This window comes from Microtus oregoni, unplaced genomic scaffold (genome assembly GCF_018167655.1).
Source record: "Microtus oregoni isolate MIOR12 unplaced genomic scaffold, Mior012 000015F_ref0000493, whole genome shotgun sequence".
In the NCBI taxonomy this organism is placed as follows: domain Eukaryota; kingdom Metazoa; phylum Chordata; class Mammalia; order Rodentia; family Cricetidae; genus Microtus; species Microtus oregoni.
This window is the reverse complement of record NW_024543074.1, coordinates 35,834,903-35,857,288: the sequence shown is the minus strand read 5'-3', so window position 1 is coordinate 35,857,288 and position 22,386 is coordinate 35,834,903. Positions and strand designations below refer to the sequence as shown.

The 22,386-nt window shown below is 39.2% G+C and overlaps 1 protein-coding gene across 23 annotated transcripts in view; it reads right to left on the bottom strand.

Annotated features, from left to right (window-relative positions):
* The window catches only part of Ncor1 (nuclear receptor corepressor 1), a 151,723-nt gene that overhangs the window by 100,266 nt on the left and 29,071 nt on the right, over positions 1–22,386 (bottom strand). For all 23 annotated transcript variants that reach the window (XM_041663823.1, XM_041663843.1, XM_041663822.1 and 20 more), the window contains exons 4-6: positions 14,773–14,965; positions 11,403–11,585; positions 1,651–1,764 (exon numbers count right to left, since the gene is read on the bottom strand). In XM_041663823.1, coding sequence (XP_041519757.1) covers positions 1,651–1,764; positions 11,403–11,585; positions 14,773–14,965 — 490 coding nt within the window. The remainder of the gene's footprint in view (positions 1–1,650; positions 1,765–11,402; positions 11,586–14,772; positions 14,966–22,386) is intronic.

The window sequence follows — 22,386 nt, the reverse complement described above, 5'->3', positions numbered from 1 at the left end:
TTCCTAATAATGCCACTCCCTTTGGGGGCCATTTTCTTTCAAATCACCACACCTGTTTTTCTTTGTAGTGTGTGTGGTGCATGTAGAGACCAGAAGCTGATACACTGTACCCTCTTCAGTTCCTTATCGCACTTTTTTTGAGGGTGGTATGGTGATGGGAGGGACAACACAGTGTCTCGTTGAACCCAGAACTCACTACTTTGGCTAGGCTGGCTGGCATGCAAGACCAAGGGATCCTCCTGTTTCTAATTCCCCAAGCTTATGATCACAGGCAAGGCAAACTCAGCTTTTTATATGAATGTTAGAAAACTGAGCTCATATCCTCAAGCTTGTACAGCACGTACTTTACAGAATGAAGCATCGCCCTAGCCCTTACTTTTTTCGTGTGGATAGAATTTCATAATGATTATTTACTTTAGAACTTATTATTCATACAAAAGGCTCAGAATACCAATATACTATTTTACTACCCTAACACCACAGAATGCCTTATTTTTTTTAAATACTCTTCTACTTTTGACACTTTTTATAGATTCAATCTATTACCATCATGTACTCCTGACTCTTATTTAGAATTAGTTCTTCAGGTACACTCCCTAATTTTCCTGCCTTTATAAATATTGCTAGGCTTGCCTCCCTCTCTTTAAGTTTTCTATTGTGATACGTAAGCTAACTAGGGTCCTGTGCATGCTAGGGAGGTACTCCACCTCTGCACATCCCGAGTTATTAGTTGCTTTTCTTATGACTAATATCCCTCTCAGATCTGGCTATCTGTATAAAACATACCAACTGATAAATCAACTCAGTACAAAGCAAATAAATTCAAACAACAATCCTGATCTTTGCCTTTATGATTACCCTTAGTTATTAAATCTTACTAATAATTAGGCTCCATTATATATTCTGAAATCAAGTCTTCTAGAAGTCAGTTGTTAAGCTTCTCTGAGGTAACATTTCCTTTATATTGAAGTAAAATAAGCTGTCCTTTAACTGCAAGTTACAGAGCCAAGAAATGGTCAAAAGCCAACACTGTCAATACAAACACAACTCACAGAACTATTTCCTGAATTTCCTAAGTGATGGAAATTTGCCAACTAAGAGAATGAAACAAAAAAAAGTTTTAATAAAAATAAAAAAGAAACCCCACCTAAAGGTCAAAGTCCACACAGAACTTTTTTGTTTTTGTTTTTTTGGTGTGTTTGTTTGTTTCTTTTCTGAGACAGGGTTTCTCTGTGTAACAGCCCAGGCTAGCAAGGGCTACATAGGGATATCCTGCATTGAAACAAAACAAAACAAACTTGCAAGCAAGCATGATGACACATAACACTTAGAAGACAAAGGCAGAAGGGTTGCTTCAACTTAAAAGGTTAGCCCAGTCTATGTAGCAAAGTACAGAGTTCCGTGCTATCCAGAATGCACTGTAACTTCCTGTCTCAAAAAATAAAAAGAGCTGTTTCGTATACCTATCAGTATGTTTATTATAGCAGAATCAGCTGATAAAATTCTAATCAGTGAATTAACAATTAAACAATATATAATGTAAAACAGAACTCATGTTTTAATGTAATTACAATAGAATATAGTCAGAACTGGAAAATCCAGAGTCAAATAGGTTTAAAGCATATGTTGTCGGAAAGAATAAACACTTACCCGATTCTCATCATAAATAATTTGGACAATACTACGGTGTTTCTGTTCCACAGGAGGAGGGGACACAGGCTTCTCCGGCTCAGGAGGTTTAGCTGCTTCTTCTTCGAGCTGTTGCTAAGAAATCCGGAAAGAACTGTCAGACATCTGCTGCAGATCACTCATCAGTAGCCAGGATAACACATGCCACTGTGCACTTCTTGTTGTTTCTATAGGGTGACTATTTCTCTACAAGAGTCTCAAGAATCCAAGAGCTCAAGGCAAAATAACCAGATGCATTTTAATACTTAAGTATCATAAACCATGCTAAGATAGACAAACAGACATAAAACAAAAGGAAAAAACTTTGACTATTTCAATTCTTATTAAGGAGAAACTAAGTTTAAGGAAAGTACTTACTATAACTGTATCACAATAGCCTTTGAAAACATTGAGAAAAGTTACATGTTACAGATACATGGTATTTGTAAAGGTTTGTTGTGAACAGTATGGTAGGAAAGGGTAAAAGGACTAATTCCTAGCTAATAACAGTATCATGTACAAACCCAAACTTTCTTCTTTTTTTAAAAGATTTATTTATTATATATACAACACTCCTTCCATGTATGCTTGCATGCCAGAAGAGGGCACCAGATCTCATTACAGATGGCTGTGAGCCACCATGTGGTTGCTGGGAATTGAACTCAGGACCTCTGGAAGAGCAGTCAGTGCTCTTAACCTCTGAGCCATCTCTCCAGCCCAAACCCAAACTTTCTATCTATGTAATATTGCTCTTGTCAAGAGACATTGAACAACTGGCATATGAACTACGAAGCAAAAAGCTATCTATTAGGCTGTGTTAGTCAATCTGTCTAGGTTTGAACCTGAAGGCATCATCATAATAATTTTTCCTGGATACTTAAGTATCTAGGTCACTCATACATGAAATAGGGATAACAACACTATTTAACCTGCAGTTTTTAAGCAAGGATTAAATGACCTGTACTCAGCATATACAACTCTAAATGCTCAGTAAATATTGCCTATTACTATAAACAGGAATTTGCTTTTATTGCTTTTCAGCACCTGAAACTAGTAAAAACTAAGCAAATATCCACATTGATTATTAAGTAATGATAAAGTCTAGTAGAAGGGGAGAGAAAAAAATGATCTGTACTAACAAGACCAACAGTGAGGTACTATAAGTTAGGCCACATCCCACTGAAAAGAAAAATCTTCCCAACAAGGACTGGGGATGTACATAACAAGGTGGGGAGAAGTGAAGAAACACAGAAAGAAATGTGGGCTAGGATGATAGTTCAGTTGGCAAAGTATTTGACTAGCATGCACAGAGGCCCAGAGTTCATTGATCACCAGACCAATGGAAAAGTAGCTAATAGCACACACTTTTAACACTTTTAATCCCAATGCTGAGAAAGCAAACACAGGTAGGGGCTCATATGGCCGGCCAGCCTAGCCTAATAATGCTCCAGGCCAGTGAGAGACACTGTCCCCATACTAAAGTTGACAACACCTGAAGAACCACAGTTGAAGCTGTCCTCTGACCCCACCTGAACACACAGGCTCAGTACACAGTCCATCATGTACACCTAAGGCTGTCATTTGACCTCCATGTGCATACAGAGTCCATCATGTACACTGAGGTTGTCTTCTGGCCTCTAGATACACACAATCCTACCATTTGGCATTCACAAACACACACACACACGCAAAGATAAACATAAAACAATAATAGACTGAAGAAGAAACTGCTCAAAGAAGTGATACTCTCAGCATTACCATGTATGAGGCCCAGCATATGAAAGGAAAGAGAAGGGGTTTTGGGAATTGGGAGCAGAATGGAGAATCAAATCAAATGACTTGGAATAAACCACCCCCCCCAAAAAAAAACAAATAGAAATTTATTATAGAGAATTCACTTACACCCTCCAAAATGAACTTACTTCTAGACAAACTATAATTGATCTTTTTTAAAAAAAAGCTTCAATCACCAGTAGAAAAAAAATCTTCAGATACACACACACACACACACACACACACACACAAATCTTTCCATTAGCGCAACCTAATTTAACCAATGTTTAAGTTCTGCCAACACTCGAGAACAAAATAATTACAATATTTAACCATCTCAGTTTAGAAATGATACATGTTCAAATCTTACCAAGACCAGGCAAGGACAGGTAAGAAAGAAATGGTAGAGGCTGGCAAGATTGTGCAGCAAGTAAAGGAACTTGCCTGAATGCTATACATTATATAACGACCTGAATGCTATACATTAAACCCATGTAAAGGAGGAAGTAGAGAAGCAAGTCAACCAAGCTGTCCAGTGACCTTCATGCCCACTGAGCATGCACACACACATACTTCTGAACAGAACATGGACACATATCTTATTTGATTTTGTTTTTTGAGACAGGGTTTCTCTGTGTAGCCTTAGCTGTCCTAGAACTCACTCTGAAAACCAGGTGGTAGCAAACTCATAAAGGTCTGACTGTGCCTTCCGAGTGCTGGGATTAAAGGTGTGCACCATTACCCAAGAGCACAAGTAATACTTTTTAAAGAAAGGAACAGTATAAACTAGTTGGTTGCAATGGTTCACCCCTCTAATTCCACCACTCAAGAAATTCATAGGCAGAAGAATTACACGGGGTTCCAAGACAGTCTAATGCATGGGAGTTCAAAGCCAGTCTGGGTTACATATGACCCTGTCTCAAAAATAACAAAAATTATTAAAAAAAATTATAACCTGATCTCTTTCATAAATTTAAATCCCCAAATAAACAGTAGCAATTTATGAAAAGAATAAAATAAGGCACTAGACACACCTTTAACCCTGGCACTTGGGAGGCGGGGGGCAAACGCAAGTGGATCTCTGCAAGTTTGAGGTCAGCCTGGTCCACAGAGTGAGTTACTGGAGTATATAGTGAGACCCTGTCTTGAAAAACAAACAAATAAATCTAAACCTAGAGATGCAAAGGTGATTTAAAACATTAAAACATAGCCGGGCGGTGGTGGCGCACGCCTTTAATCCCAGCACTCGGGAGGCAGAGGCAGGCGGATCTCTGTGAGTTCGAGACCAGCCTGGTCTACAAGAGCTAGTTCCAGGACAGGCTCCAAAACCACAGAGAAACCCTGTCTCGAAAAACCAAAAAAAAAAAAAAAAAAAAAACATTAAAACAGGAGCTCGCTTAGAGATTAAAAAGAGACAACTACACGACTAGCAAACAAATGTAAAACAAGCACTTCTTTGTAAATAAAACTCAACATTGCTTTATTATTAAAATATCTGCAGACGGGCATAATAGCTCACACCTAAAATCCCAATATTCAGGAGGCTGAGACAGAGTACCAGGAGTTTCAGGCCAGTCAGGGCTACCAAGAAGGATTCTGTCTAAATGAAAAGAGAAAGGAATATCTTTACATGTCAGGAAAATACAGGATTTCTCAACCTAATAAAGAATTTCTACAAAAATTTAGAACAAAATCAGTAATAAAAGACATTATTCTAATACATAAGGCAATAGAAAAACAGCAATAAAAACTGGAAAGAAACAAAACTGCCAGCCTGTGAGCATTAATTATATGGAAAACACAAGCAAATTTACAAAACTAAATCATTAGCGTTAAAACTATAATATTTAAAAATTCGAATGTAATAGTTAATTAAAAGTACTAATATTGGGTTAAAGAAATGACTGGGAGGGGGTTAAAGTACTAGCTGTGCAAGCATGAGGACCTGAGCTTCAATATGCAGCATCATATTGGGTCAACTGGCAATCATCTGTACTCCAACACTGGAGAGCAGAAAGAGGAAGATCCCTGTGGCTCACTAGAGAACAAGTTTAGCCAACTGGTGAACTCCAGGTTGAATGCTAGACCCTGTCTTAAAGAAGGATGGTGAGGGCTGAGGAGATGGCTCAGAGGTTAAGAGCACTGACTGCTCTTCCAGAGGACCTGGGTTTAATTCCCAGCAACCACATGGCAGCTCACAACTATCTGTAAAAACTATCTGTAACTCCAGTTCCAGGTCAATTTGACACCTTCACACCAAAATGCACATAAAATAAAAGTAAAATAAATAATTTAAAAAAAATAAGTAAAGTGAAAAGGGAGAATACATCCAATGTTAAATTCTGGCTATCACACGCAAATGAGGGCCAGCAAAACGGCTCAGTGGGTAAAGATAATTGCCACTAGACCATATTACTGGAGTTCAAGCTCCAGGTCCTACACAGTGGAAGAAAAGTTCCAAAAGCTATTCTCTGACCTCCAAACCCACATTGTAGCATACATGTTCACATACAAAGTAAATGAAAGGAATTTCAAAAAGTAATTAAAATATATTAACAGTATAAAAAAATCAAACAACCAGAGATCTTCATCAGTTGTAGAGTACTTATCTAGTATGTGTGAGGCTCTAGGCTTAATTACTAGTACCTCAAAAAATAAATATTTTTAAATATGGGCTACAAAAACCTGATGACCTGTGTTCAATCCTAGAACTCACCTATGTAAAAGGAAAAAACAACTCTGCAAAGTTGTTCTCTGACCATGTGTATTGTAGCACCCACACATTCCCCCACTTGCACACAAATAGTAATAAAAAAATTAATTAAAATTAATATCTATGATTTGATCTAACATAACGTATGAAGAATATTTAAACCAACAACAAAAGCACATGAAAGACCTTATAAAACACGAGCACATATACTATATTCGTAAAGGCAGACTTATAGTCTATAATTCCATTAAAGCTCACAGAAATCAAACAAGATTTTTTAAACTACTATAAGCCATGAGAAATACTAACATGCAATCATAGAGATAATTACCGTGCTGTATAATAAGAATCATTAAATATCTTTAACAATTGGCAGAAAATACTGTTTCTACAACAAAAGACCAATAGATGCAAGCACAAAGCCCAGATATCAACCTATACAAGCTGTAAATATGAACAGTAGCAATGCCAATAGATAGAAAAAAATAAACTTTATTTTCTGTTTTTCTTTTTTAACATTTATTATTTATGGGGGTCAGAAGACAACTTGCAGAAGTCAACTCTCTTCTTCACCACACATTCCAAAGACTAAACTCAGGTTGTCAGTAATGGAGGAAAACTCCCTTACCCAGCGGGCCATCTTGTTAGTTCGAACTTTTTAATGAACTATGCATGAAATAAAAATGCAATTTCGATCCCTACTTTGAGAATGACACAAATATATGTCCACAAAATTAAACAATAATGTGAGAAGCAGCTAAAGATAGTACAGTAAATAGACATACTCACATATACTCAAAATAAAGTATTTTCATCATAAAACAGGATTATGTTATGATAGTTTTTATGTAAGTAACCCCAAAAATTCTACCAAGGAACTTCTATAACTCAAACACCTTCAGTAATGTAGCAGGATACAAGATTAACTCAAAAAAAAAAAAAATAAGTAGCCCTCATTTACACAGATGATAAATGGGCTGAGAAAGAAATTAGAGAAACATCATCCTTTACAATAACTGCAAATACCATAAAATATCTTGGAGTATAACTACAACCAAACAAGTGGAAGACCTGGATGACAAGAACTTTACATCTTTGAATAAAGAAATTGAAGAAGACATCAGAAAATGAAAAGGTCTCCCATACTCTTGGGTAGGTAGAGTCAACATAGTAAAACTGGCAATCTTACAAAAAGTAATCTACAGATTCAATGCAATGCCCATCAAAATTCTAGCAACACTGTTCACATACCTCGAAAGAACGGTACTCAACTTCATAAGGAAAAACAAAAAAAAAACCCAGGATAGACAAAACAATTTTGTACAATAAAGAAATTTCTTTTCTTTTCTTTGGTTTTTCGAGACAGGGTTTCTCTGTAGCTTGGGAGCCTGTCCTTGAGCTAGCTCTTGTAGACCAGGCTGGTAAAAACAACTTTATTTTATGTGCATTGGTGTGAAGGTGTCAGATTCCCTGGAACTGGAATTACAAACAGGCATGAGCTGCGATGTGAGTGCTGGGAACTGAACCCTGGTCCTCTGGAAGAGCAGTCAGTGCTCTTAACCACTGAGCCATCTCTCCAGCTAAAGAAATTTATAGAGGCATCACAATCCCTGACTTCAAACTCTACTGCAGAGCTGCAGTACTGAAAACAGCCTGATATTGGCATAAAAACAGACAGGAGGACCAATGGAACCGAACCGAAGACCCAAATATCAATCCACTTACCTACAAAAGAGCAAAAAATATAAAACAGAAAAAAGAAAGCATATTCAACAAATGGTGCTGCCATAACTGGATATCAACATGTAAAAGAATGAAAACAGATCCATATCTATTGCTATGCACAAAACTCAAGTTCAAATGGGATCAAAGACCTCAACATAAAACCAACTACACTGAACCTCATAGAAGAGAAAGTGGGAAGCACACTTGAACACACTGAAACAGGAGACCACTTCCCAAATATAACCCCAGTAGCACAGACACTGAGAGCAACAATTAATAAATGGGACCTCCTGAAACTGAGGAGCTTCTGTAAAGCAAACGACACAGTCAGCAAGACAAAACGGCAGTCTACAGAATGGGAAAAGATCTTCACCAACCCCATATCAGACAGAGGGCTAATCTCCAAAATATACAAAGAACTCAAGAAACTGGTCATCAAAAGAACAAATAATCCAAAAAGCAAAAACGGGATACAGAACTAAACAGAGAACTCTGAGCAGATGAATCTAAAATGACTGACAGACACTTAAGAAAATGCTCACCATCCTTAGCCATCAGAGAAATGCAAATCAAAACAACTCTGAGATTTCATCTTATATCTGTAAGAATAGCCAACATCGCTGGGCGGTGGTGGCGCACACCTTTAATCCCAGCACTCGGGAGGCAGAGGCAGGCAGATCTCTGTGAGTTCGAGACCAGCCTGGTCTACGAGAGCTAGTTCCAGGACAGGCTCCAAAACCACAGAGAAACCCTATCTCGAAAAAAACAACAACAACAACAACAAAAAGAATGGCCAAGATCAAAAACAATAATGACAACTTATGCATGAGAGGTTGTTGGATAAAGGGAACACTCCATTGCTGGTAGGAGTGCAAACTAGTACAGTCGTTTTGGATATCAGTATGGACATTTCTCAGAAAATTAGAAAACAACCTTCCTCAAGACCCAGCAATACCACTTTTGGGCAAATACCCAAAGGATGCTCAATCATACCACTGGACATGTGCTCAACTATATTTATAGCAGCATTATTTGTAATAGCCAGAACCTGGAAACACCCTAAATGCCCCTCAACGGAAGAACAGATAAGGAAAATGTGGTACATTTATATAATGGAGTACTATGCAGCAGAAAAAAATAATGACATCTTGAAATTTGCAGGCAAATGGATGGAGCTAGAACACATCATATTGAGTAAAATAACCCAGACACAGAAAGACAAATAAAATATGTATTCACTCATAAATGGTTTTTAGTCATAAAGCAACGAAAAACCAGGCTACAGTTCACAAACCCAGAGAACCTAGACAACAAAGAGGACCTTAAGAGAGACATACATGGATCTAATCTAAGTAGAAAACTACAAGATCTTCTAAGTAACTAGGGCGCATGGGGATCATGGGAGGATAGAAGGGTAGGGGAGAGGAAGGGAGGGTAGCAGAGAAAAATAGAAAGCTCATTAAGATCAATTTTTAAGGGACTGGAGAGATGGCTCAGAGGTTAAGATTGTTCTTCCAGAGGTCCTGAGTTCAATTCCCAGCAACCACATGGTGGCTCACAACCATCTGTAATGAGGTCTGATGCCCTCTTCTGGACTTCAGGCATACATGCAGAAGGAATATTATATACATAATAAATCAATATTTAAAAAAAAATAAGTAGATATGGAGCTGGAGAGTTTAGTTCCCAACACCCACATGAGGAAGACCATAACTACCTGTAACTCCTGCCCTCCAGAAATCTGACACTTTTTTGGCCTCTAAAGGCACCCGTACGCATATACATAATTAAGAAATAAACCTGGAAAAAAGATAGAGACAACCCAAATGTCTACCAACTAATAAATAGATGAGTAAAAGTAGTATGATTGGCTCTACAATGAAATCAATTTAGTAACAATTTCAAAATGTTGATGCAAATACATCATAGGCAATTCTTTTTGTTTGTTTGTTTGTTTTTTGTTTTTGTTTTTTTCTAGACAGGGGTTTCTCTGTAGCTTTGGAGCCTGTCCTGGAACTAACTAGCTCTTGTAGATCAGGCTGGCCTCGAACTCACAGAGATCCACCTGCCTCTGCTTCCTGAGTGCTGGGATTAAAGTCAATTCTTGAGGCTATGTCATATGCTTCTATTTAACTAAACAGGTAATTCATACAGACAGAAATAGACAAGTAGGTTCCAGAAGATAGAAGTGTTAGAATCAGACACTAAGTACTAAAGAATAACGGGTTTCCTTTAGAAGTTACAAAATGTTCTAGATTCAATAATGGTGATAATCTGCAAAAATTTATGAATATATTACAAATACTTAAGGGCACACCTTGAAAGAATAAATACTGTGGTGTGAATTACATCCCAGTTTTAAAAGGTGCTTCACTGATCCAGTTTCGATAAAATGAGTCTATAGTCCCAGCTACTCAGGAAACGAAGCAAAGGCATCATTTGAACCTATTAAGTTTAGTGTCAATCTAAACAAATGTATTAACAACCTAGGCAACATAATCAATGAGAACTTATCTCAAAAAAAAAAAAACAAAAACAAAAAACAGGGAACCCTGATTGCTCTTCGGGCTGATGAGGGACGGGGACTTGATTAGGGGAGGGGAGGGAAATGGGAGGCGGTGGCGAGGAGGAGGCAGAAATCTTTAATAAATAAATAAATAAATAAATAAAATTAAAAAAAAAAAACAAAAAAAAGGCTCAACTCCCTCTTCAAATGACTATTGAAAAGAAAGAAATGATATGCTAGAAAATCTTTTTTTTTTCTTTTTCTTTTTTGGTTTTTCGAGACAGGGTTTCTCTGTGGTTTTGGAGCCTGTCCTGAAACTAGCTCTTGTAGACCAGGCTGGTCTCGAACTCACAGAGATCCGCCTGCCTCTGCCTCCCGAGTGCTGGGATTAAAAGGCGTGCGCCACCACCGCCCGGCTTAAAAGAAAAAAAAACAAGAGAATACCTGCACATAACACACAAGGTAAAACATGAAAATAAATTCAGCCTCATTCCTAATCAAGACAATGCAAATTAATTAAAACCATAGTTAAAACTATTTCACATCCAGGTCGAAAAAGAAAAACTATCATGTAAAGACAAGGATATACACAAACTGGCAGGCATATGTGCTGCCACTGGGCTATAAAATAAATTACCATTGCCGGGCGGTGGTGGCGCACGCCTTTAATCCCAGCACTCGGGAGGCAGAGGCAGGCGGATCTCTGTGAGTTCGAGACCAGCCTGGTCTACAAGAGCTAGTGCCAGGACAGGCTCCAAAGCCACAGAGAAACCCTGTCTCGAAAAACAAAAAAAAAAACAAAAAAAAAAAAAAAAAAAAAATAAATTACCATTTTAGCAACCTTAATATCTAATGCACAGAGATACCACACTGTATAGTATAGCAGAGAAACAAAGGAATGAAACTAAAGAAACGAGCAGAATGAAGAATAAGAAACGAGGCATATGAAAAGGCATGATTGCTTTTCTTAGCAACTTCTAGAACATAGCTATGTTAAGAAAGGAGTGTACCACTTACTTGCTTCTTTTTCAATTTAAGGATCTGCTGCTCTACTTTTGCAATCTCTCGATCTACCCGATCCATACTCTGTATTAACTCTTCCTTTGAAAGCTTTGAAGGTGAGGCGTTTTGATCATCCCCACATGGTTGCCCAGCCAGTGGAGAGGATGGAGCTTCATGTTTGCCTCCAAATGATGGATCCTTTAGAAGAAAAATCAGAAACAACAATTTATTTCTCACGAACAGCCAATATTAGCATCAAGACTGTCTTAACAGAAAATGTAAACTTTAAAGCACAGCAGAATCTGCCTGTGACTCTCAGCATATAAACAGCATTTATTGATTGCAATGGTAAATGAAGACAGTTAACATGTCAACTACCGTACCTAGGGTAACATAAACAGACACAATAGCTATCCTTCAACAGCAGTGTGCTGTTTCTCTAATGGTGATCCATTCTCATATTCACACATATTTGCAAATATATATATATAACAAAACACAGATGTTTATACTACTTCTATAGCTTGGATATATCATTCATTATTCTTTTTTTTAAGATTGCCTGTGTGTTGTGTAGCCTGGCAGTGGTGGCGCACACCTTTAATCCCAGCACTTAGGAGGCAGCAGCAGGCTGGTGTCTGTGTGTTCAAGGCTAGCCTGGTCTAGTACCAGGATGGCCTCCAAAGCTACAGAGAAACCCTGTCTCAAAAAATACTTTAAAAAAAAAAAAAGGCTGTATTTGTATGTCCATTGACCTTATTATTAAGCCAAGGGTTCCTATCAAAGAAAATTTGGAGGGGGGGCGGGGTCAATAGGTATAACTCAATGACAGAGTACGTGTTCAGAATGGTGAGGTCCTGAGTTCAATCTCTAGCACCAAATGTTTTCAGTTATTTCCAAGGACCAAAACTAAGGTATGGAAGTCATACAACATACAGCACATGTGTCATCTCCTCAGCGTACAACATTTTCCCACACATTTATCAAGAAAAAATCTTTATCCCATTGTACCTACAAATCATCAGTGATCCATTAACAGAGAATGAAAATCTCTCTACCAAAAGTCTACCACGTCATCCCAACACAGACGACACAAACAATTTCCAGTCTAAGGTAAGCATACAAACAGCTAGACACACAATTTTGGGACAGGGTACTAGCTTTCTCTAGGTTACAGAAAGTTCAGAGCAAGAATAGCTAGAAAGACTACAGAACCCAAAACATACCAAATGACTGATCACATTTAAAAGACAAGAAAAAGTTCTGAACTGTGAGTGCCACAGGAGATAAATCCCTGTCCCAAAACATCTTGGTATACAATTTTCAGCTAAAACATATGTAATACTAAAAAGCCTCATAACACATCATATAAAAGGCATTCTACGTAAAATAAAATCATAGCTATACCCTAAACCTGTAGAAATCTATAAATAAAGAACAACAAAAACAGTAATAATTCTGCTAGACTCAATAATGCAGCTAAGTTCCAGTATGTTTGCATTTAGTATATAAACCCCAGCTGCCTCACTTCAAGCTTCCTCTATTAAAACGTAAATTACACTGGCTTCAAAAGAGAATTACATTTTTTACAAATAAAAAAATCAAATTTTGGCTTTGACTACTACCATCAACCTTCAAAAGCTAAAAAGACAAGAGAATGTATCTTTATAGCATCGCAGCAGGAACTCAAATCTCCATCAACATTGCACAACATAGAGCAATTCAATGGGCTAACATTTGCAAAAAATGAAGAATAAATAATTTTCTTGTAATGAAGGCTTTATAATAATGAGAATTTATTTCTTAGAACTTTGAAATATTGATGTGCAACAAAAAAAAATTGTGTATTTTTTTTCAAGACAATGTTTCTTTACATAGTAGCCTTCACTCTCCAGGAACTAGCTCTGTACACCAAGCTGGTCTCAAACTCAGAGAGTCGGCTGCCTCTGCCTCCCAAGTGCTGGGATTAAAGGAATGTGCCACAACTGCCCTGAGAGAAAACTCATTCACTTTCCCACCACATGCATATAAGACAGTTTATCACAGAGATATGTATTCTGAGCAGTGAGTTATGAAAATGTTATTAAAAACTTGTTCTGAAATTTGTATTATTCATATTCTAAAAACTTACAAATCACTAATTTCTTTTTTTTCTTTTTTTTGATTTTCGAGACAGGATTTCTCCGTAGCTTTTTGGTTCCTGTCCTGGAACTAGCTCTTGTAGACCAGGCTGGCCTCAAACTCACAAAGATCCGCCTGCCTCTGCCTCCCAAGTGCTGGGATTAAAGGCGTGCGCCACCACCGCCCGGCTTACTTTTTGCTTCTTGTGGCTTCCCTTTGAGCCTCTGTGTCTCTCTAATCCTAGCACTGGGGAGGTAAAAGTGGGAGGATTAGAAATTCAAAACCAGTCTTGACAAGAAAGAAAATCTGGGGCTCAGTGGTAGAGCGCTTGCCTAGCAAGCACAAGGCCCTGGGTTCGGTCCTCAGCTTCAAAAAAAAAAAAAAAAGAAAGAAAGAAAGAAAGCAAAGGGACGGAGGGTGTCACTAATTAAATTTTGAGTTGGGATTAATTCAAAATTTCCAACAATTTTTGAAATGGCCCTAACCATATTTCTGTCATTTGTACAAACAAGCATTCAAAGTATTGACAATTATATAACCAAAATACCCGTAAACGCTGAGAAACACCAGAGTATCAAGTAGTCAACAAAGATTTACTTCTATGTGTAAAATTAAAACACGCAGCAGAATGTGGTATCTTACATCTATAATCCTAGCACTTGGGAGGCAGAGGCAAGAAGGATTACTATAGATTTGAGACCAGTCTGAACTACACAGTAAAAAGTAGAAATTTTCTAGGCATGGTGGAATACTGAGAATTCAGAGGCAGGAGGATTTTTGTGAGCCAGCTTGATCTACACAATGAGCTCCAGACCATCTGGGCTAGATGTGGAGACCCTATCTTAAAGGGTGGAGGAGAGAACTGACTCCTGAAAGTTATCCTCTGACCTTCATCTACATGCATGCCATACTGCATAAGCCCTCCCTACCACCACACAAATAAGAGAAATATGACAAAACTGACAGTCTTCAGTACATTTGATCACATTTTGTGGTACAGTGAGCCACACAAAATGCATAGGAAATAGTCAAAAGAGACTTCTTTATTAAACTCCTCAAACTGTTTTCACTTACCAAAAAGTCAAAGGTACTAAGTGCATTCTGGGGCTGTGGTTTATAGTTTTGCTTAACAATGTTTTGCTCTCATAGCACAACCTTTACAGGCTGCTGTAATGTGGGCTTTTCTTTTAGCCACTGATCCTGAAATATGGTTACATAAACGTTATAGTCCTAAGCTCCACAGAGCAAGAAAACAAACATTTACCTTCTTAGCATCTGCAGAAGACCTCAACCCTTCTGGCAGCGTGTGAACTAAAGGTAAAACCGCAGCACTAACACGCGGGAAATGGGCATCAGAAACTGGCTCCAAGCGTGGTCGCTTGGACTCCAAGGAATCATGATCCACTGGGGAGGGACCTGAGTGAAACTGTTCATATCCAGTTCTTCTTTCTTGAGGCCTAAAACAAAAAAGAAAAAAATAAAAACACCTGAAAATTGTTAAGTGACATTTAACTCCTTGCTAATACCACAATTTAGACTTCAGAATGAATGAAAGGCTATGCTTACTTTCATAGTGAATTGCCATTCCCTCACCTATGCCCAACTAATATTCAGGCATACCCAACTCATTGTCCATATACTATATGCATCCCAGGATACCTATGCATGAAGCATTTGTAGATAATGAAGTCATGTCATAATGTCAAAAGGCTTAGACACATCTGAACCTCACCTAAATATTATTAACACTTCTAACCAATGTCTCTTTGAGAAGTTCATTAGACAAATCTAGAAATAAAAGTCTTAACACAAGATTTTTATTTGTAAAAATATCTGAGTTTCTGAAAAAGATCCATAAAACGTATTTTAAGCAGGCAAGCACAAGGACCTGAGTTTAGATCACCAGACCCTACGTAAAGCTGGCCACTTGCCCACACTCATGCGCACACATGAGTATACACAGATTTTTTTTAAGGCTTTTATTTTAGCTAGGCAGTGGTGGTGGTTCACACCTTTTAATCCCAGAACTAGTGAGGCTGAGGCAGGCAGATCTCTAAATTCAGGCTGGTCTAGTCTATAAAGTGAGTTCTAGGACAGCCAGGGCTACACAGCGAAACTCTTCAGAAAAACAAAAATACAAACAAACAAAAAAAAAAAGATTTTTAAACCAGGCAGTGCTGATACACGCCTTTAATCCCAGCACTCAGGAGGTAGAGGCAGGTGAATCTCTGGGAGTTCAAGGCCAGACTGGTTTACAGAGTGAGTTCCAGGATAGGCTCCAAAACTACACACACACAAAAAAAAATCCTGTCTCAAAAAAACAAAACAAAAAAATTATTTTATGTGGATGATCGTTTATCTGCACAAACATAAGTGCACATGATGCCTGGTGCCTGAATAATTCAGAAAAGAATGTCAATTCCCAGAACTGGAGTTACTAATGGTTGTGAGCCATTATGTGGACAAACTTGGGCCCTCTGCAAAAGCAGCAAGTGCTCTCAACCACTGAGCCACCTCAACCCCCACCCCACAGATCTTTTTTTATTTAAATGTTTTAAGAGTTATTTAAATTAAAAAAAATGTTATTTAAATGTTTTAAAATCGGGCTGGAGAGATGGCTCAGTGGTTAAGGACATTGCCTGCTCTTCCAAAGGTTCTGAGTTCAATTCCCAGCAACCACATGGTGGCTCACAACCATCTGTAAAGTCTGGTGCCCTCTTCTGGCCTTCAGGCACATACACAGACAGAATATTGTATACATAATAAATAAATATTTTAAAAAAATGTTTTAAAATCAAAATAACAAAGACAAAAGAATAAGACCATGATCCAAAGCTAAAGTAACCAAGACAAGCACCCTCTACTAAGCAGATAGAAGAATTTACCAAAGATAAGCAGCTGGCCATGCTCTTGGTACCAAGGGATTTGAGCTACTCTTAACTTTGGTCAAAAAAGCTTCTTATTGCACAGATTAATGTTTATATCTGTTCAAAGTGCTGACAAGAGGTAACTGTGAGTGTTCAGTTATAGATTTGACATATACATTACACACACACACCCTCCAAGATTCAGGAAACATCATAGCAGAGGAGGTAGAAAGTATGTAAGAGCTTGGGCTAGAGAGAAGACTCAGTGGTTAAAACACCTACTGGCTACTCTTCCAGTGGTCCCAGGTTCAATTCCAAGCACCCACATGGTAGCTCACAACTGTCTATAACTTTAGTTCTAAAGGATCCAAAACCCTCTTCTAGTCTACTGAGTACCAGGCAAACATGTGGTACACACACATACTTGCAAGAAAAACACCAATATGATAAAATAATAATAATAATTACATTTCTTTTTTTAATTTATTTACTTATTATGTATACAATATTCAGTTTGTGTGTATGCCTGCAGGCCAGAAGAGGGCACCAGACCCCATTACAGATGGTTGTGAGCCACCATGTGGTTGCTGGGAATTGAACTCAGGACCTTTGGAAGAGCAGGCAGTGCTCTTAACCGCTGAGCCATCTCTCCAGCCCCTAATTACATTTCTTTTAAGAATGTAAGAGTCAGGAAGGAATAAGGAGGATGTAAGGAGGAGTGTTGTGAAATGCTGGCATCCAAACAGGACACAGCTGTCATTCTCAGGAACTCAAAGCAGCCATAGTAACACACAAAAGATCCAGCCAGTTAAAAATCCCAACATGGAAAGGGGAAAAGCTCCTCATGACCCAACACAGTTGAGGAGTGAGTGGCAGTTAGTGGTTGCTGACAGGAGTTAGTCACTTTTCTTGAAGAAGGATGCTCATGCCCTCATAGATGCATTGGTCTGCAGATGGGCAACACTTACAGGACTTAGTGGGTTACAAAAGAAAAAGAAAAAAGAAAAAGGAAAAAAGAGGAGGAGGAAGAAGAGGAGGTGAGAAAGATAAAATTGGGAGAGAAATGTGTTGAGGGGGTATGAAGGGGGAGTGGATATGATCAAGATCTATTGCACACGTGTATGAAATTTTCAAAGAATTAAAAATTAAATTCAGCCTTTGTTGTGAGGCTAAAGGCCACAGCAATCAATACAACACACAGAATACAAGCTATTCCAAGGCCAATGTAATTTTCAATGTAATTTCAAATTTTTACCTTTCTATAAACAACTGTGACTTTCCATGGCAGTATGACAAGCTGTGTGTAAGCCACTTAACTGCCCATTAATCTAGGAACCCTCATTCAGTCTACAATCCTACAAAAGTGTAACTTGTCATTGTGGATACATTTAGTTGTGGATACATTTAGCTTACCTAGCACACAAAAAGTACTAGACCTACCACAGATGCCAAACAGAGTGGAACACACCTTTAATGTCACCATTCAGGTAGAGAGAGAGAGAAAAAGTGTGTGTGTGTGTGTGTGTGTGTGTGTGTGTGTAACATTCAAATACATTTTACTTCTAACAACTCTTGCCTGTGAGATTTATCAAAACCAGGTGAAGCACACCCAATAAAGGAGAAGAACAGAAGATAGAACTGAAGATGATCATAATGATAAATTTTAAAAATAAAAAATATTCAAAAATAAACTAGAAGGCAAGGTAAAGAATTATGAAAAACACTAAGGTGATGTTTAAAGAGTTACCTTAAAATTCTATTTTAGAGAAAATAATCACTGTGTGCACACTTTTCAAAGACAAGATTTTAAAGATACCTTACTTGTAGGTATTTGTAATCTGTGCTTTTTTTTATTCTATCAACGTTTAATATTTCCATGTGTTAGAGATCCACCATTTAAATTTTAATTTAATATTTAACATTGCATAATGTGGATTTTTAAAATTTTACACAGGCTTATAACTATCAGTCCTTTACCACAGCTTTCATTCTTTGTTTAGTTGGATTTCATCGCCTACAAATTCTATAATAAGTTTTGGATGCTCAGTGTTTTCATGTCTAAAAATACCTGCCTGTTGCTTTAAGGCTTAATTTTGTCTGGTATAATATTCTTGGATCTTAATTTCTTTTTCTCAGAATTTAAGCTATTGCTTCATTATCTCTTGCCACTAACTGAGCACTATTCAAATTTAGAACCAGACACAGTTCCACCCTGAAAAGAACCTGGATTATTCCTAGTCTTTTCCTTATCCTTGAACTTTAATAATTTATCAAGTATTATGTCCCTCTGCTTTCTCAAAGGCACTGTGGAAGCCTACTTCAGACCTTCTCTTCAGTGCAAAACTGTCCAAGAACGTTTTCCCTGCCATTGTCTTGTTGAAGGCAATGTGCTTGCTTGTTTGCTCTGGGCTAGAAGTTGTATAGGCATGGTTTTCTTACTTTCCACACTATGCAGGAGCAAGAAGGGGGAAACTCTGTCATTCTAACAACCTTTATTGAGAATCCTGGTCCACTATGACAGACATGTAAAGCACGCCTAGAGAACCTATTACTGTACAAATTGGTACATTATAAATGGTCTTCCTTCATGCAGCTGCAGAGAAATCAGGTGGCATAACGGAAATTCAGGTCATCTGGCTAGGCAAGCAAACACCAATACCCACTGAGCCATTTCACTGGATAATCAGTAGAGTATTTTTTAAATGTCCATCTTACCTAAAGCAGTGGTTCTTAACCTTCCTATTGCTGTGACCCTTTAACACAGTTCCTCACGTTGTAATGACCCCTAACCATAAAAATATTCTGGTTGTCACTTCATAACTATAATTTTGCTACTGTTAGGAATCATACTGCAAATATTTTTGGAGACAGAGGTTTACCAAAGGGGTCATAATCCACAGGCTGATAACCACTGACCTAAAGCACTATATACATTCAATGCTTTAAAATTATATTACAAGGATATAATAATCAAAACAAACAATTGAGGGTCTAAAGAGATGGTTTGGTGGTTAAGAGCATTGGCTGATCTTTCAGAGGACCTAGGTTCAATTCCCAGCACTCACATGGCAGTTTACAACTCCAGTTCCAGGAGATCCAAAGTCCTCTTCTGGCCTCCATAGGCACTGCACACATGTTGCTCAGACAAACATCAAGACAAAACACCCATGTATATTAAATTTAAAAAGAGAAACAATAACATGGTATTGGCTGAAAATTTTACTAACAGATTACCAGAAGAAAAGGGAAAGGCCAAAAACACGTGGGGTTCTAATTTTTCATAAGCATTAACAAGAGGTCATAACAGGGAAAAATAGTTTCTTTGGTATATCATGCTGAAAAACCTGAATTTCTACACACAATATAGAAGAATGAACTAAAGATAAAAGAAAATTAAACAAGGCTGAAAACTATGACATCCCAGAGAACACAGTGGGAAGACTCTAAGACAGACTTTGGCCTTGGCAAGGATTTTTTTCTAACATAACAAAATCATAGGCCGCAAATGCAAAAATAAATAAATTAGATTCATATCAAACTCAGAAGTTTCTGCTGGAGGCCCACCTGGGTCCTCAAAGCCCAGGCAAGTGAAAGACAGCCACAGGGTCACCTTGGTCCTCAAGTCTCCGGACTGGCGGAATATACCCAAAGGCTCAGACCCACCTGGTGCCCTGTGACACTGGAAGGGTAGACACACTATGATGAACAAACACACAGGAGAGAAAGAGAAGCGGACTGTTTCATGTGCTTTAGAAAGAGGTAGAACTAGAGAAGCAAAGGCGGTGAGTAACAGGCTAAAGTGAGTGGCCAGCTTGCCACCTAGGACCATAGTGACGTCTAAGCCTGGTCTGTGTCAAGGGCCATATCCGTCTTTGTGGTCCTACCCCAGCCATGGTCTGTGTTGCTATCCACAGCCCACATTCCCACCATAGGCCACACAGATGCCCCAGGGTCTGGGCTGCCATCTATGCCCAATGGCCACATGGGTAACCCAGGGCTATGCCGCCACAGGGGCCAGGCATTTCTGACTGGTCTGTTCTTCCAGCCGGTGCCATGGGTCCAAACTGTAGCTGAGGGTCATGTCTGGTTCAGTGATCCTACCCTAGCCAGAGTCTGTGTTAATATTCATGGCCCATTTTCCCACAAAAGGCCACACAGATGCCCCAGAATCTGGGACACCACCTGAGGCCATATCAATGTCCAAAGGCTATGCTGCTGCCAGGGCCATTGCCAATAGGAGTAGCCTACACTGCCACCCGGGGCCATGATGACATCTGGGGCCAGGCTGCTGCCAAGAACCTTGTCTGGGTTCACATTCCTACCTCAGCCAGGGTCTGTATTGATGTCCATGACCTGTGTTGTCAATAAAGGCCACACAGATGCCTGGGGTCTGGCTGTCACCATTAGCCATGTTGGTGTGCCAGGACCATGCCGACCTGTATGGCCTGATCTGCCACCCCAGATCACAGTTGTCATCCAGGTCCGGGCTGCTGCTGAGAGCCCTGTCTGGGTCCATGACCCTACAGCAGCCAGAGTCTGAACCAATGCCCATGGTTCCTGTTACCAAAGGTCTTGCAGATGCCTGGGATCTGGTCAGCCACCTGAGACCATGTTGGTGTGAAAGGGCCATGTTGCCGTGAGGACCATACTTATCTGGATATGGATAGCCTGCCACCGGGGCCAGGCTGATCTCTAGGCCTGAGCTGCTAATAAGGGTCACGTCAGGGTCCACAGTCCTGTTGCAGCTAGGGTCTGTGTTGATCCCTATGTCACAAGTACCACAGGGGACCCAAAGAACCATGTGTGTTGAATTTGAGGACTGCGCTGAGCCAGCATGCCCCTATGCTGGCCCTGGGAGAGCTGGCCTTGCCCCTCACTGGCCACTGCAGCAGAGGACCTGGTGCCACTCCTCAAAGGAGAGCTGGAATGATGCCACCCCTAATCACAGGCATGGGAGAGCCCACCTGACATCCTGGGCATAGAAGAGCTGGCTCTATCCCTCGCCTGAGTGGGGAGGCCCCAGCAGCCCGGACTGACCAAATCAGCTACCACCCAGCCAGACCAACATCCAGGGCTTTGAGTGGCCCACCCCAGCACTTACCCCATCTATGACCTGCTGGAGTACAAGGGACTGGTCCTGTAAAACCATGGACAGGGATGTCCTAGTCTCAGGGCAATTGTGGGGTATCCGGGAGGATTTTCAGTAAGGGTTCAATGTTAACGATGTACCAGAAGCCAGGTCTTAAACCAACAACTCATTACAATGAACATTTGTATGATACACCACAGTTCCCAATGCCACTAAGACAAATGCAGGGGTGTTGGAGTGGCGAGAAAAATGGAGGATCGAAGTTGGTTTTTTGGTTTATTTTAAATTAACAGATTCTTTAAATTTTTCTTTGGGGGAAGACACTATGCAGATGAGGGGAAGATATAGAGAGACTGGAAAATGAACAAGATTGGGGAACATGATGTGAAATTCCCAAGAACCAATTTTAAAAATTGTTTTTAAAAGTTTCTGCTGAACAAATCAAATAAAGTAAAACAGTAAACTAGAAAGAAATGTTATCTGATATCCAAAATTCATTAAGAATTCAAATAACCCAAAAGAAAATTTAATCACCTGGGACTAAGAAAATGGCTCATCGAATTATACCTGCTGCACAAGCCTGAGGCCCTGAGTTAAGATCCTTAGGACCCATTTACAAAACTAGGAAATGGGTGGGTTGCTGGACTTCCAGTATCAGTGAGAGAATCCATCTCAAAAACTAAAGTAGGTAGAGTTTCAACTCGGTACCAGCGGAATGACTAGAGCAAAGAAGGGTAGAAAGAAGGGCCATTCTGCCATCAAATTCCTGGCCTGAGAATGCCCCATCAATAATCAGAATCACACGACTTCAAGTGGTTCTTGTGATTCAAGTGGCTTCAAAAAGTTTGCCCCTTATACACTCAAAGAAATCCAGAAATCTGCCATGAAGGAGAAGGAACTCCAGATGTGAGTACCAATACCC